Genomic DNA, 15,883 nt, shown 5'->3' with positions numbered 1-15,883 from the left:
GGGACTGCTTTCAAGGGGCATCATTTTCATCTGAGATTCACATCCTCATAGTGCCAAAGGAGGAATTTCTTCCAGAAAATCAAGACAGCCTAAGCCCTAGGGCAGCAGTTCCAGCATCAAGAGGAGACCCTTCAAGGAAAGGTCTCCAAAATCTAATGGTCCACTGCAGCAGCAGGCAGGTGGCTAGAAAGAATAAATCAGTGTGTAAAAACTTCATTCAGGTTGTATTCCAGTTTTCTGAGGTACAGCCCTTATAGTAAGTCTAACATTGACTTGGGGCCAGAGGAATGTTTGTGTTATTTATTGTTCTTGCTACCAGTGTCTCTTTTCTCCCCTCAAAATTTCTTACTGCCCCCACATCCACCATATACCAGAAAGAGGCCAATGTCAAAAAGAAAGGAAACATATCCACCCAAATATTTACAATAGCCATTTCAATGATATCAAAGAACTGGGGGAAAAAAGATGCCTTTCAACTGAGGACTGGCTAAACCAACATTACATAAATATAATGGAATAGTATTGTACCTTGAAAAGTTATGAATAAGATGAACACAAAGAGGAGTGGAAAGCATTATAAGAACTGATACAAATCAAACAAAACCAAGAAAATATCATACACAATGACTAAACACTGTGCATAGAAAGAATTACAACTTCTCCAAAATGAAACTGAATGCTTTGAAATTTTTATGATCATTTTTGGATCCAAAAAAGACATTTGAGAAGACATTTTCCCCTTTTCAGGGGTAGGGAAGCCACCAGTATAAAACATTAAATATAATGTTAGGTTTGGGGTTTTTTGACACATTTTTTAGTTTGGGTGAATTTTTTGCAATTATTTTAAGTAATTAAAAGTTATTTTAATAACAGAAGATTTTTTTGGACATCATAGGGCGAGAAGATACAGTAGAAAATGTGGGTGACATAAATAGAATTCTCTTTTCAAGCCATAACTGTGAAAGATGCCTGATCAAGTTATCTTCTAATTTTTTATGGTATGATCCTTAATATTTAGGTCACATACAGATTTTGAGATTATGGTATATAATGTATATTGTTTGTCTAAATCTTATTTATATCAAGCCTCTTTCCATTTATTCTACCAATTCTTGTCAATTAGGGAGTTCTTATTCAAGTACTTTTATCTTTTTCTCTACCTCAGCTTATTGAATGCTTTTTGTCAGTCAAATCAGTCGGTAAACATTTGTTAAACTCCTACTTTGTGTCAGGCACTGGGCATAAAAGAAAGGCAAAAGATAGTCTCAGCTTTCAAGGAGCTCACACTTTAATGAGAGAGACAATATACAAACATTTCTGTACAATCAAGCCACATACAGGATAAATGTGAAATAATCAACAAAAGGAAGATACTAGAATTAAGAAGGATTGGGAAAGGCTTCCTGAGGAGAATAGTATTGTAGCTGGGACTTGAAAGAAGCCAGGAGGCAGAGATGAGGAAGGAGAGGATTCTATGGATGGGGGACAGTCAGTGAAAATGCATAGTAAGGAAATAGTCTTATTCAAAAAACAGAAAGCTGGTGTCACTGGATTGGAGGGGCAGAGGTGTTACAAAGCATAAGAAAATTGGAAAGGTAGGGATGATGGGGGTGGTTGAACACTAAATGGAGGATTCTGTATTTGATCCAGAAACAGGAAACCATAAATGTTTATTGAGTAGAAAGGTGGCATGGTAAGAGCTGCTTTTCATGAAAGTCACTTTGACAGCTAAGCAGAAGATGAACTGAAGTGGGAAGAGACTTATGGTAGGTAGAGCTGCCAACAGGCTATTGTAATAATCCAGACATGAGATGAGGGACTGCACCAGGGTGGTATCTGTATTTGCAACAGTTAAATTGACAGGCCTTGGCAACAGACTGGATGTGAAAAGTAAGAGAAAGTGAAGGGTTGAAGATGACACCTAGGTTGTGAGCCTGGGGGACTGGGAATATACTGGTACCCTCAAAAATAATAGTGAAGTTTGGAAACAGAGAAGGTTTAAAATTGAAAGATTATGAATTCAGTTTTAGACAAGTTGAGTATAAGATGTCTAATAAGCAGTTGAAGATATGATACTGGAGGTCAGCAAAGATTAAGTCTGGATAAATAGATTTAAGAATCATCACCATACAGATGACGATAATTGAATCCATGAGAACTGAGGAGATCACTAAGTCAAATAGCATAGAGGGAGAAGAAAAGAGGACCCAGGGCAGAACCCTGTGAGACAAACATGATTAATGGGTATGACTTGGAGAAAGATCCAACCAAGGAGACTGAGGTGCATCAGATAGGTAGGAGGAGAACCAGGAGAGAGAATCGTTCCAAAAACCTAGAGATAAAAGGGAATAAAGGAGATCAATAGTGTCAAAGGCTGCAACTATCTCAAAAAGTATGAGGATTATCAGTTCAGTTTTGGACATGTTAAGTTCAAAATGTGTACCATACATACATTTCAATAGGTCTTTGGTTGTTGAGTTCAATTGTTTCTAACCTATCTCAATCTAAACCATTCCATGGGTCTGGTTTTCTATTTTTAAACCATCTCCAAGTAGATTTGATGATTACTGTTTTATCATATACTTTGACATGTACAAGAAGGAAGGTATCGTTCCCCTTTCATTCCTACATTTTTCATTATTTCTCCTGAAATTCTAGTCCTTTTTCACTTCAAAATGAATTACTTTGTCTAGCTTTACAAAATATCTCATTGTTAGTTTAAATAATATATCACTAAATCTGGAAGAATTGTAATTTTTATTATATTGATGTGGTACAGCAATTAGCAATGAACATCCTTTTAGTTATTTAAGCCATTCTTTACTTCTTTAAAAAATATTAATCATATCTATTCTAATCTTGAGTTATGACTTAGTAGATTGATTCATATATGTTATGTATTTTGTACTTATTTTAATGTTAATTCCCTTTCTCTATTTCCTTGTGGGTTTTGTTATTGGTAGATAAACTTTGCTATTGATTTTTTCATGTTTATTTTGTTACTTATCACTTTACTGAAGCTATTAAATTTCTGAATTATTCTTTTTGATGATTCACTGGATTTTGGTTTTTTTTTTAAGTAATGTAAACCATCATTGGAATGATGCCATTGGAAAACAGGTGTAAATTTTTTTCTTTTTGTCTTTACCTACATTTATTCCTTTAATTTCTTTCTCTTCTGTTATACCTGTTGCTAACATTCCTAGGACCATATCAAATGACAACAAAGGAAGCTTTTCTTTTTACATACATAATTTTATCATATTAACATATTATTCTGTACTTATGCTTTATGAAATTTTTAGCATGCATGCAAATTTTACTTTGTCAAAGGTCTTTTCTGCTTCTATTAATATAATTGTGTGGCTTTAGTTCCTTTTCATATGATTGACTTTTTCCTAATTCTATCTGTGATTAAGCTGTCTCTACATATCTGGTATAAATTTAACTTTAGCACAGTGAATAACTTTTAAAAATATTGCTATTGTCTTTTTTGGCAGGTTTTTAAATTATTATTGCTATTGCTAGCATTTATATAGTGTTTAAGATTTGGTATCTCATTTGATCTTTACAACAACCCTGTGAGATAGGTGGTATTATTACCCCTATTTTACAGATCAGAAAATTTAGAATGAAAGAGGTTAAAGTGACTTTCCCAGAGTGATACAACTAATAACATTTGAATTCAAGCCCAGGAAAGTCTTCATGACAGCAAGTACTCATGCTCTATTCATTGCACCACTTTTTAAAATTGATATTCATCAATGACACAGACTAACTTGGATATGAAGATTATATTTATCTGATAATGGGTGCTTTGTAAGTGTTTCTTGTTTTTTGAGGATAGTTTTTATAGTACAGGTACTAATTATTCTTTTTTATGTTGTAATTTTTATTTATTTTATTTTAATTAATTAAAGCAAGCATTTCCATAACACAGTAGAATAATAAAAAGATGATTGCACATGAAACTGCAAATCTATTATGTACAACTTGCTATTCCTTTTAAAAATATAATAAATTTATCAGGTAAATTCCTTTTCTTCTTCTTCTTCTTCCCTCCTTCCCACCCCATCCTAGAGATGGCTACCTTTAGACACAAATATGTATACATATGATTTCACTTGTAAATCCACCTGGATCAAAGGTAATAGTTCCTTTATTATTAGTTCATTTACTTTCCACAATTAGATTGTTTAAATTCAGTATTTCATGCTCTATTAATCTGGTTATTTTGTATTTTTGTAGGTACTCTTACATTAAAAAACATTTTTAATTTTGTTGACATAATTGTATAAAGTAGATTCTGATAATTCATTTTATTTTCTCTCTGTCTGATGTTATTTCACTGTACACTTTTTTTATGACTTAAATTTCTTCCTCTTCTTTTAATTAGTTTAACTATTTTAATCAATTTAACTATAAGGTTTTTTTAGTCTTTTCAAAGAACCAGCTTTAAATTTTGCTGACTAATTCTACAGTTTAGTTTTTAATTTATTTCTCTAATAATTAAAAATACAGTTTGTTTTTACCTTGAATTTGTTGATTTTTAAAATTTCAGTTCATTAATTCTCCCTTTTTCTATATTTTTAATGAGTGTTCTCAAAAATATGATTTTGTCTCTAAAGACTGCTTTAGCTGCATCCCAGAAATTTTAGAATGTAGTCTCATCATCATTCTCTCTCAAATAGTTATTAATTGTGTCTATGTTTTGTTCTTTGACCCACTCATTATTCAGCTTTCATTGAGATATGTGTTCGTTTGTATGTGTTTCTAATATTAATTACTACATTATTCCATTGTGGTCTAGAAAGTGTTTTTGATTTTTTACATTTATAAGGTGCCATGCCATACTGAAAAACATAGTATATTATTTAATACTCTTTCAAGTTTAAATTCTCCAACAGTTTATTTAGCTCAATGTTTTCATTTTTGTTTATCTTTGTTATATTTGTCTAGCTCTGAGAAAAGACTATTTAAAATTCCTACAATTATTTTTATAGCTTTTTTCCATTCAGTTAACTCTTCTTTTATAAATTTATTGTCAGTTAATACGTATGTTTAGTGGTCATATTGATTCATTGTTCATGGTTCCTAGAACTACGGTATTTCCCTGTTTGCCTCATCTTATAATGGGGACTTTAATTTTGTTGTGCCTGATGGAATGATTGTAACTTCTGCTCTTTTGTATTATTCTTAGGCATAGTAAATTTTGTTCCAGCCTTTCATTTTCATTCTACATGTGTGTATTTGTTTTTACACATATTTTTTGTATACAAAAAAAAATTGTTGGGCCTTCTTTTCTGATTCATTCTGTTACACTTTTCAACGGGTTGTTTCAACCACTCACATCTAAAGTTATTACTATTATTTGTATTGTCCATTTATTTATTTTGTATTTTGTCCTTGCAATTAATTTTGCTTATACTACTTGGACATTCATCTTTAACAATCTCTTCTCCCCTTGCTTCCATTTGCCCTATTTAAAGCTCTTTGAATTTACCTAAATTGTTCTGTTTATTTGGTTTATATATTTCCTCCCCTTTCCTCATTAAGCTAAGTGACTAGTCCAAAATGGTCGCTACTCTTCCAACCTCTTTCTTATCTTTAATTACTTCTTTTACTACTCTTTTAAAAGATGTGTTCCATTACTTTGTGCCCATTATTTCTCTTCCCTTCCAGTCTAATTCTGAATTTATTTTCTGATTCATAAGCTCTAGCCTTATTTGTTCCTTTTTTATTCTCTTAGTGTCCCTAAGTGGGGTTAAAACTTTTGAAATATTAAATTCAAAATCCCTCTTTAATTTCTGTTAGTGTCTTTGTAGATTTTGCCTCAATCTCTTTTTTTCCTGCTGTGCTTTACTCTAAGAATTATTAGTCCACACGGAGAGCAATTTCAGATGAGAGCAATACTACATAAGCAAGATAAAGATCTTGCCTTCTGTCATAAAGAGTTTTCAACCCCAAAGTTATATAATTCTTCAAGATTGAGATATGTTTTTAGCAACCTTTAAATGACCAGTAAATTCCCGTTTTTCTAAACTTGAGTATACATATGTACAACTTGTGGTTCTTTAGTGGTATTTTTTTTTTAAATTCTATCTGTGGTTTTCCCCCTTTTTATAGGGTCCTGGTTTTACTGGCACTGCTGAAATTTGAGCCGCAACACTTACTGAAGCTAGAGCTACTATTGATTTGCCTTGAAGGAAGTGTACATCTTGGGGAATGTTACATAAGCTCCCTGCAGTGTATACAGTCTTCAAAAAAGTACTTGAATCAAAACAATGGCAAATGCCCCTCCTCCACTCAATAATTCCTTCTATGAAAATGGGACTGTGTCACTTCATTACAACTATGTAGGAAAACTGAAAGAGAGATTAAAGGACAATGAAGGCAATGAGCTGACAGATGCTATTTTCCTAGTCATCTGCAGCTTCATTGTCCTGGAGAACTTGATGGTTTTGATCGCCATTTGGAAAAACAACAAATTTCACAACCGCATGTACTTTTTCATCGGTAACCTTGCTCTTTGTGACTTGTTGGCTGGCATAGCTTACAAAGTGAACATCCTGATGTCTGGAAAGAAAACCCTGAGCCTGTCGTTAACAGTCTGGTTTCTGCGGGAAGGCAGTATGTTTATTGCACTCAGTGCTTCCACTTGCAGTTTATTAGCCATAGCTATTGAAAGACACCTGACTATGATTAAAATGAGGCCTTATGATGCCAATAAGAAGTATCGGGTATTTCTCCTCATTGGGATGTGCTGGCTTATTTCCTTTTCCCTGGGTGCCTTACCCATCCTGGGATGGAACTGCCTTGGCAACCTTCCTGACTGCTCTACAATTCTGCCCCTCTATTCCAAGAAGTATATTGCATTTTGCATCAGTATCTTCATAACCATTCTTGTGACAATTGTGATTCTTTATGCACGCATTTACATTTTGGTGAAGTCCAGTAGCCGTAAGGTCACCAATCACAACAACTCAGAAAGGTCCATGGCACTGCTTAGGACAGTGGTGATTGTAGTCAGCATTTTTATTGCCTGTTGGTCTCCACTGTTTATCCTCTTTCTTATTGATGTTGCCTGCAAAGTTAAAGAGTGTGCTATTCTCTATAAGGCCCCATGGTTCATTGCCTTAGCTGTTCTCAACTCTGCCATGAATCCTATCATCTACACCCTGGCCAGCAAAGAAATGCGGCGAGCTTTCTTTCGCCTTGTTTGTAACTGCCTGGTGAGACACAAAGTGACTCGCTCTTTGCCCAGCCAGCCAGCTCTGGATCAAAGTAGAAGTAAATCATGCAGCAGTAACAACGGTAACAATATACCAAAGCCAAAGGAAGACTTCCCACAAATCAATGCCTCCTCAAGCATCATCGAAAAGACTGAATCTCTATACAATGGGATTTTTTGCCAGTGAAGCACCTGTTTTGAGAAAAGAACAAAGAGAAACCCTTTCCAATTTCTGCAGACTTCAGTCAAAAGGGGAAACCCTATCCAGCTCTTTGACTGTTTCTATTTATTGCATGAATCTCTTCAGTTTTGTTTCTTTGAAAGTTATGACTCAGGAAGATTTGCTTTATTATACCCAAAGCCTATAAGCTGTGGGAATATGTACGTGAAGGAGTTGATTATACACTATTGACTATCTAGCCAAATGTAGGCAATGTCAGTGTTAGCATCGCTCTCAAGGTTCTTCCAACTTTAATATGCACTGCAGACAACAGTGGAAACCGTACTCTATATGCCGCACTGCACTGTTTATTATCATCTGGGGACAACCTCAATGTATCACATAATATACAGTGCATTTCGTGGCTTGCCTCTAGCTATTGTTCTGATAACATCATACGACACTTACTCCAGAAAGTATAACTGCTCATATTTGTACATTAATATGTTAAATAGCAATTACACTACAAATGTTTACATTATGATACATATAATATTGTAGCACACAGTGTTTGTTATGAAACAGGCCATACAAGAATATTGCTGTTTTAAATAGTACGTATGACTATATAGGAAGAAATAATTGTGAACTTAGTTGGCAAGTACCAGCTTATAAACTGCCAGAGATTAGAATTCACCAAAGAGGGGCAGCTAAGTGGTGCAGTGGCTAGAGCACCAGCCCTGGATTCAGGAGGACCTGAGTTCAAATCCGACTTCAGACACATAACATTTACTAGCTGTGTGACCCTGGGCAAGTCACTTAACCCCAATGCCTAGCCAAAAAAAAAAAAAAGAATTCACAAAAGAAAGCTTGCCTGGTCTCTCAGACTCAATATGGAGGCTAGGAAGCACAGGGAATAGAGATTTGGACCTAGTGTCAGGATCAACTGTTCAACTCTAGCCTCAGATTCTTAATAGCTGTGTTACCGTGGGAAAGCACAGCCTCTGTCTGACTCAGTTTCCTCATCTGTAAAATGGGGATAATAATAGCACCTACCTCCCATGATTGTTGTGAGGATCAAATGAGATGATATTTGTAAAGTGCTTTGCAACCTTATATTGCCATGTAAATGTTAGTTTATCCCCATGTTATAGTTTAGTCAAGCCTAAATCTGGTGATATGTTTATATCCTGGAACAGATCTGGTCATATTGTCTCTGCCAGAACCCCAGCCTGACCCACTTGTTGGAAGGTAGATGAAGAACATAATATGGTTCTGGGATTATTTTAGGGCATAATGTCATCTCTTGGCAGACCCAGGGATCCAGGTCAATCCAGAATTCACAAGGGTTGCCTAGGAACACATCCAAACCCCAACAGAAGTTTTGAAATCAGGGTAGAGACAGGTATAAACGAGTCTGTATACCTCCCATGCCCCTTTGCCAGACCATCTCAGAACAGAATGGAACTAGTTGCTAAGAAGATGAGGGCAGACAATTCCATATCTGAAAGCCACCAAGACAATATGATATCTCAGCACCCATTATTGCTGAGGTAGACAAAATGTAATATGTGAGGCTATGATCAAAATTCCATAGCTTTCTAAAAGCAAAGTGTAACAAGCCACAAATAGTGACTGTTATTTAAAGTAATCTAATGTCAGGTTAAAAAATGTGACTTGGCAGTTTCTACATGCATCAAGGGTATACATTTGACCAAGAAGTTATTGTTATTTTTGACATGTTGAGCCGTGTAAGTCTGTTTCCCTTATAAAGGAATTCTTTTTTAAATGCTTCCATTATTTCTCAGTGATTTTCCATGTAAAAAGAATATATTTTACATGTAAAAAGAAAAATAAAATACTGAATATATATTCAGTAGGTCATAATATTTATAAAGTTAGAGTTAATGTGAGTTTCACAGGTTTTTTTGGGGGAAAAAAAGAAGACATAGTTGGCATATGTAATTTGTGGTTCCAGTGTAGAAACATTCTTCATGTAAGAGCAGCAACTCACCTGTCTTAGAGACATGCCTGGGAGGGAGGATTGAGATTCTAAGTGAGAGGCTTATAGTTACACAGCCAAGTCAGGGTCTTATGTGTCATAACTTAAACTCATCTTCCTTGCTTCAAAGCCAGTGTTTCATATCCATTGTATTATATTTTCTCCCCAGCAAACTTGACTTTTTTGAAAAAAAGATGCTAACTCTTGGTTATTCTATTAACTCTTCTAAGTTGACTATGTGTAAAAAAAATCCATATGTTCACCGTGTATAAGCTATTTATTAGCAAAATATTTCCTAAGTGCATTGATTTTTAAATTTTCATTTAGAAAATAAAGGCCTGTTTGTAAAGGTGGCACCAGTGGCATTTTCACATACATTTTCTAAACAATAAAATATAGGATAGGGGTTTTTTTTTCAATTACAAAATGTTCCCACTAAATAAAGAATTTACTGAAATTAAGTATGCTACGATGTATATTTTCAGTATTGAGTATCTAGCAGAAAAGAATCAAGAATACATATAAGAGTGAAAAGGTTCACTGATCTATTTTCAGTTGGCTAATGAGAGGGTGTAGGTCTCTATCTGAAACAATTCAAACCAGAGATCTCTCTTGTGCAGTCTGGTATAAGTAGTGCTTCATATTAAACTGACCTTCTTCAGCAGATTTGTAAGTATTTGGGAACCCCTCCTCCTGACATTTTAGGCAACCCACTATCACCACGCTCAGAATAGAGCTTTCTAGTTTTGCAAATGAGCAAACTATCTTTGTTTTAAGCTAGTTGGTTCAGTATTCCCAACTTTCAATGTAATGTGCATTTGTTTTAGGCACATAGAAATTTTGAAAATTGTAAATCTTGTTCCTAATATCAAATTCTATGGCAAATGAGTGAAAAATCAGGGTCTCCTCTTTGATACCTTTTTTCAGTAGTGCCCAATTGTTATTTTAAAAATAAACAAATGTGAAGATCCTTTGTCTCCATGAAATAGGCCTATATTAATTAGCAACTCCACTTCTCAACCCTTGAAATCTGTCTTTAGTCTTTACTTTGAGAAGAAACATAGGCTAATTGTTGAGAAAGCCTTCATTAGGCAGCCTGGATCCTTTTCTTGTTTCTTTAGGAGAGGGGACAGCAATGAGTTAGCTCTGAGAGCCAAACTCTAGAGATCTGAGTTCTAATCACATCAGCTATGTAACAGGCACTATGCTAAGCATGAGGGATACAAATACCAGCAAAAAGAGGGAGTTGTTACCCTCAAGGAGTTTATATTCTAATGGGGAAAAACAATACACAAAAGGTAACTGAAAAGCAGGGGGAATGGGGCTAGGGAAGGAGGAGGCAGAGTGGTAAAGTTTCAAGAATGAAAGATGACTGCTCTGAATCCCTCAAAATGGAGGTGGCAGGAGGAACTAACCAGTGGAACAGGGTGGCAGAATCAGAGAGAGAAGGCTTTCGTTTTCCTAATTTTGACCTTACAATTTCTAGGATTGTTAACTAACTTTGAATAAATCACTTCAGTTCTCTGGGCCTCAGGTTTCTTATCTACAAAACTCGGGAGATAAAGTTCATGATCAGTTATTCCTTTTAGCTCTGTCACAGAATCACAAACTCTGAAAATTAGAAGGGACATCAGAAGGCATCTAGTCCAACTAGTAACTTTAATGGTGATTTTTAACAGTTCATAGGATAATTTATTTTCAGTTGGAAGGAGCCTTAGAGGTCATTGAGTTCAATCCCCTCATTTTACAGATGAGGAAACTAAGACACAGACAAATGACCTGCTTATGGTCATGTAGGTAATAAATGGCAAAGCTGAGATTTGAACTCTGGTCCTCTAACCACGGTTAGCTCTCTTTCCACTGCATTATGGTACATGCTATAATTATTTCTCCTAATACTCTATTATTCATTTTTAGATATTTGTTTATTGAGAGATATACAATATAGCAATCAAATAATAGGTCATAACAGTCAGTGAACACGACAGCTTTTCTTTCTCTATTGCACACAGTTTGTATCTTTTAATGTATGTAATAAATTAAAGATGTTAGTGTCGAAGCTGTACTGCTTTTCTGTACCTCTCTGAACATCCTTCTGTTCTCTTATACATTTTAAGTGTTTCAATAACAATCTCCTTTCCTTTTTTTCTGGCTTTACTGTCACTAGCTCCCCCTTCCTTCAAATCCCCATCTAATTTTTTAAACTGCTCTTAAACCTAGCCAATCAACATAAATTCACACATTAATTGAGTCAGTCTGAGAATGTCTCTTTCTGCATTTTTAGTTCATCATCTTCCTTTCCAGAGGTGAGTAGCATAATTCATTATCAATTCTCTGGAATCACGTCCTAAATGCCTTTGTAAAGTATATTCAAAGTTTAGCTACTTATTATGGGCAAGAAAAATTAGAGAATGAAGTAGAGTATAATTATGGCTGCATGGGTATAGGTGAATTGGACTGAATCATTAAAATATTGGATATACCCTGGCTAATTTGTAAGATTGTGCCCTGTAGAAGAAACTAGAAACATCAGTTTCTCTGTTGTTAAAGTCTCCATGCAAATTGCACCAATCAAATATTTTGTTCTTGTTCTGATTTGCATAGGGTTATGTAGACCTAAGTGACTTCACTATGCAGTTACTGGCAGAAATGAAATAAGGAACTAGATCATGCTCAAAGGTGGAGTTAGTTAACTAATGCATATTCTATCTGTTGGAGACATAGATACATTGCTTCCTAATACAAGAAGAAAGCCAAAACTCGCATTGTAAGAAAACAGACAAATGAATCCATCAGACCTAGGCTATTCTGCTTTCAGAGGAAATGCAAAAGTAGCCATCTGAAAGAAAGGTTTCACTAGTTACTTTATTGCCAATGGTAATACAGTTAAATTCACTTAAATATTTGAACATTTTAGGAAACTTTTTTTAGTTTCAATGTTTTTGAGCCATTGTTGTTATGTACATTGAATAGATTTTCAAAGAAATTTAACAAGGCTTAACATTTTGTAGAAAACCTATCACTGGATTACCAGTACCATACTTTAGGTATCTATTGACAGCTGTAAAATTCAAACACCCAGGTGCTGAAAACATGAAAACATGGTTAAAGGTGAATACCTAAAGGGCTGTTATATAATCAGAAATACCACTATTCTACTAAAGATATATTTCCCAATAGTCAATTATGTTTAGAAGTGAAGTAGTATCTAAAAAGTTGTCAATTTCAACAATTGTGTTATATAACTGATATGTTTAAAATAGTATACTATAAATTACACTCTACAATTATGACATAAAAGTCGTAATGTGTAATGAAAGTCACTAAGAATTAGACCAATGACATTATGATCAAGTATTTAGTGAAAATGTTGAAGTAAGTAGGAATTTGTTTCATCAAGGAACCTTTTTTTTTGCTTTTTTGTAACCTCAGATCATCAAAATAATGGTTAAATAATCACCAAGTCTATCATTCCTTATAAAGCAAATACAATTTGGGAATCCGCAAGTCAGCTTTGTACTTCCCAGTACTCATGGATTTTCTAAAAAGTCAATTCTGCTTCAAGATCAAAGCAGAAGAATGAAAAGTGGAAAAAGCTAAAGAATTAAAGAATCCACAATAATTATTTTTATTCATAATATTTAGAGGAAAGACAGTAAACTATTTCCACATAGCATTCATGTATCAGTATAAACAATTTGCCATCTAAAATGCTTTAACAAATATCTTCATGTTAAATTTACCTCAAATTTTCCTTTCAAATGTATATTTAAAATGCTAAATGTTAATGTATTTATTTCTAAAACCAAGAAGCATTAAGCACTAAGACATTTGCTGAACAAATTATATCTCAAATTCAAGATTACAAGAACATTCTATTCACAACAAATAGCTGTCAGGGATATTCATTTCCATAAGGCAACAAATTATTTGTCCAGTAACCTTGTTATTTTCCAACAGTTTATGAAGAGCAAAAACATTAATTGTATTCCTAGATATTTCTGAGTCACTTAATTGCCCTACCGGAGCAAAAGACTATAAAATTTCTAAGTACTTATGTTCCATCTGGAGCATGTCAGGGAGGAAAAAAGAAATGCAAATAGAAATCTAACATTTCTAAACTTGAAAAACTTATGAATTTCAAATTACAATTTCTTATACTCAAGTAACCATGCTATTACCACAGAACCAAAGGATTGGGCTACCTGAAAATAAAAAGTTAAGAATGCTACAAAGAAAGGAGTAAAGTAAGAAATTTGGCAGTGAGTGAAAGTATGTACATTAAGATGAAAACAAATTTTGACTAAGATGACTAGAGAGTGTTAGAAAAGCAAGAATTTAAGTACTTACCCCCAAAAGACATAAACACATGCACATACTTTCACATATAGGCTGCTATTGATAGCCAAGGCTTTCATTTTGTCCTGGAGATCATAGAGAACAGACCTATCTTTTTACACATTAAAATCTAATTATGTGCAACTATATAAACTGAGATGTGTACATGTTGGGGTGGGGTGGAGGTGTTAAATTCCCCCTCCTTTGTACTTAATACCTTGTGGTTATGTTCCAGGTTTTCTGTGATTCCAGTCATTGTGAGAAAATGGAAGTTACAAATGTTTGCTTAGTGCCACATGTCATTACATGTTAGTACAGAAACCCTGTAATTTGCTCCTCAATTCCAAATGCAACCTTTGAATATTAAATTTCTACCACTTTAGTTTTGCCTTTCAGCTGGTTTCTTCTGATGAAGTCAACCTCATTTAGAAAATAAAGCACAAAATGCCTTTTGTTTATTTTCATTTTCCTAGATCTGATTATCCACAGTATAAATCTCTGTAAGTATAGACTTCAAGTCACCCTTCCTTACTTGCCTTATACATTTCAATTACATTTTCATTATGCACAATATCATCAGTTAGTCTGCACTACTAACTACATATGGAGATATATGTGTTATACCTAAAATACTTATATTTATTTTGCTTCCAATGTACAAATATAGATCAGCCCTCAATTAAAACCACTTTTTCAGTTGGGACTTTCTTTTTCTTAACCAAATTTCAATCCAACTGAGAAATATATAATGTAATACTATACACCACAACTCTATATCCCTTCTCCTTTTCCCTTTTCTTGTTCCACCTTCCACTCTCTTTATATCCTTGCTTTTTCCTGTCTTCACCTAGAACCATAACTATCATTCGATGAACAAGGCTTTGCCCCAGAATGTTGGCATGTTTCATCCAGGGAGAGGGTGGAAGTCCTTCTTCCACTTGCAAATAGCACCCTTGCACCTTACTTTATGGTCTGCTACTTGCCTTGTTATGGATCACAATAGTTCCTGAGACACCATTCACAGGGTCACAGCATCTTGATATTTTTTTTCCAACATCCTGCTTTCACACCCACAACCCCAACAGTGGTACAGTGTGGATTTTTCTGACCATCTTTCAATCTGACTTTACCAAGTGCCTTACTGTACTCTGTAAAAGCTGACACCCAGGCACCATCCCTCAAGTGAATTTGCCCTGGAGGGTAGAGCCAAGATGGTAGAGTAACAAGAAGAAAAAAGATTCTTCTCACTCCCACAACTCTTCCAAATAAATGCAGAAAGTGTACCAGACCAAATACTGATCAGGAAATCCAAGAAAAACACAATCACAGTGAGGTACTTTTTCAGCCCAGGTCTGCATGGAGAGAAAGATGCTGTAGATGCTGAAGACAGAGTCTGGCCACAAGAATGCTATGACGAGTACTCCACCAGAGACAGAGGCTTGCACACAAGGTAAGAAGAGGGCCCATATCCAGCACTGAAATGCCTACACTTGTATAAGGTGCAGGAACAAGTGCTAACTGGTAACTATCATACTACCCAATCAGTTCCAGATCACAGATTCACAATAAACCAAGGTGAGAACCTGAATTTTGGGGCAGCATTCCATGGTAAGAAGCAGGCATAGGCTGTGTGGCTGACAAGGAGCAAATTCAGAAGCAAGAAATAGCTGTGTGCTTCCAACTCCAGAGGTAGAGAGAGGTCTCAGAGCTTTTTTCTTTTCCATTCTGAAACAGCAGAACTTTCTAGCTGGCTGATAATAGCCTCTAGTGAAACTCCAAAGGAGGCAAGCCCATGGGTCAGTTGCTTAGTGCCAAACCCAGATCTGTAACTGGCAGAGCTTGGTCTAGTACAGCAGCAATGACATTTGGAGAGTACTCATAGTGCATAGGTCTCCAGCCTGGGCTGTCAATGAGATCTTGGAATAACAAAACTCTCAAAACCCCTCCACCCCAAATTAGCAGCAGGACTAGTGTAGATATTTCCTCCAGAACTGTGCAGAGTCTAGCTCTAACATAAAGTCCAAAGTCAGGAAGGAGGCTGAAAGAATTAGTAGGGGGAAAGAATCCTACCATAAAAAGTCATTATGGTGACAAGGACAAAAAAAAAAGTTTGGGGACAAATTTAATTAGAATTTCTGGAAGAGATGAGCAA

General features: G+C 35.1%; 1 protein-coding gene across 1 annotated transcript in view; it reads left to right on the top strand.

Annotated features, from left to right (window-relative positions):
* The window catches only part of S1PR3 (sphingosine-1-phosphate receptor 3), a 30,916-nt gene extending 21,062 nt beyond the window's left edge, over positions 1-9,854 (top strand). Inside the window, exon 2 of the mRNA XM_021009516.2 lies at positions 6,127-9,854. Coding sequence (XP_020865175.1) covers positions 6,285-7,418 — 1,134 coding nt within the window. The 5' untranslated portion in view covers positions 6,127-6,284 and the 3' untranslated portion in view covers positions 7,419-9,854. The remainder of the gene's footprint in view (positions 1-6,126) is intronic.
* Positions 9,855-15,883: the final 6,029 nt, after the last annotated feature.

This window comes from Phascolarctos cinereus, unplaced genomic scaffold (genome assembly GCF_003287225.1).
Source record: "Phascolarctos cinereus isolate Bilbo 61053 unplaced genomic scaffold, phaCin_HiC Scaffold_4;HRSCAF=312, whole genome shotgun sequence".
Classification (NCBI taxonomy): Eukaryota; Metazoa; Chordata; class Mammalia; order Diprotodontia; family Phascolarctidae; genus Phascolarctos; species Phascolarctos cinereus.
The sequence above is the reverse complement of the archived record's forward strand: the minus strand, read 5'-3'. Positions and strand labels throughout refer to the sequence as shown.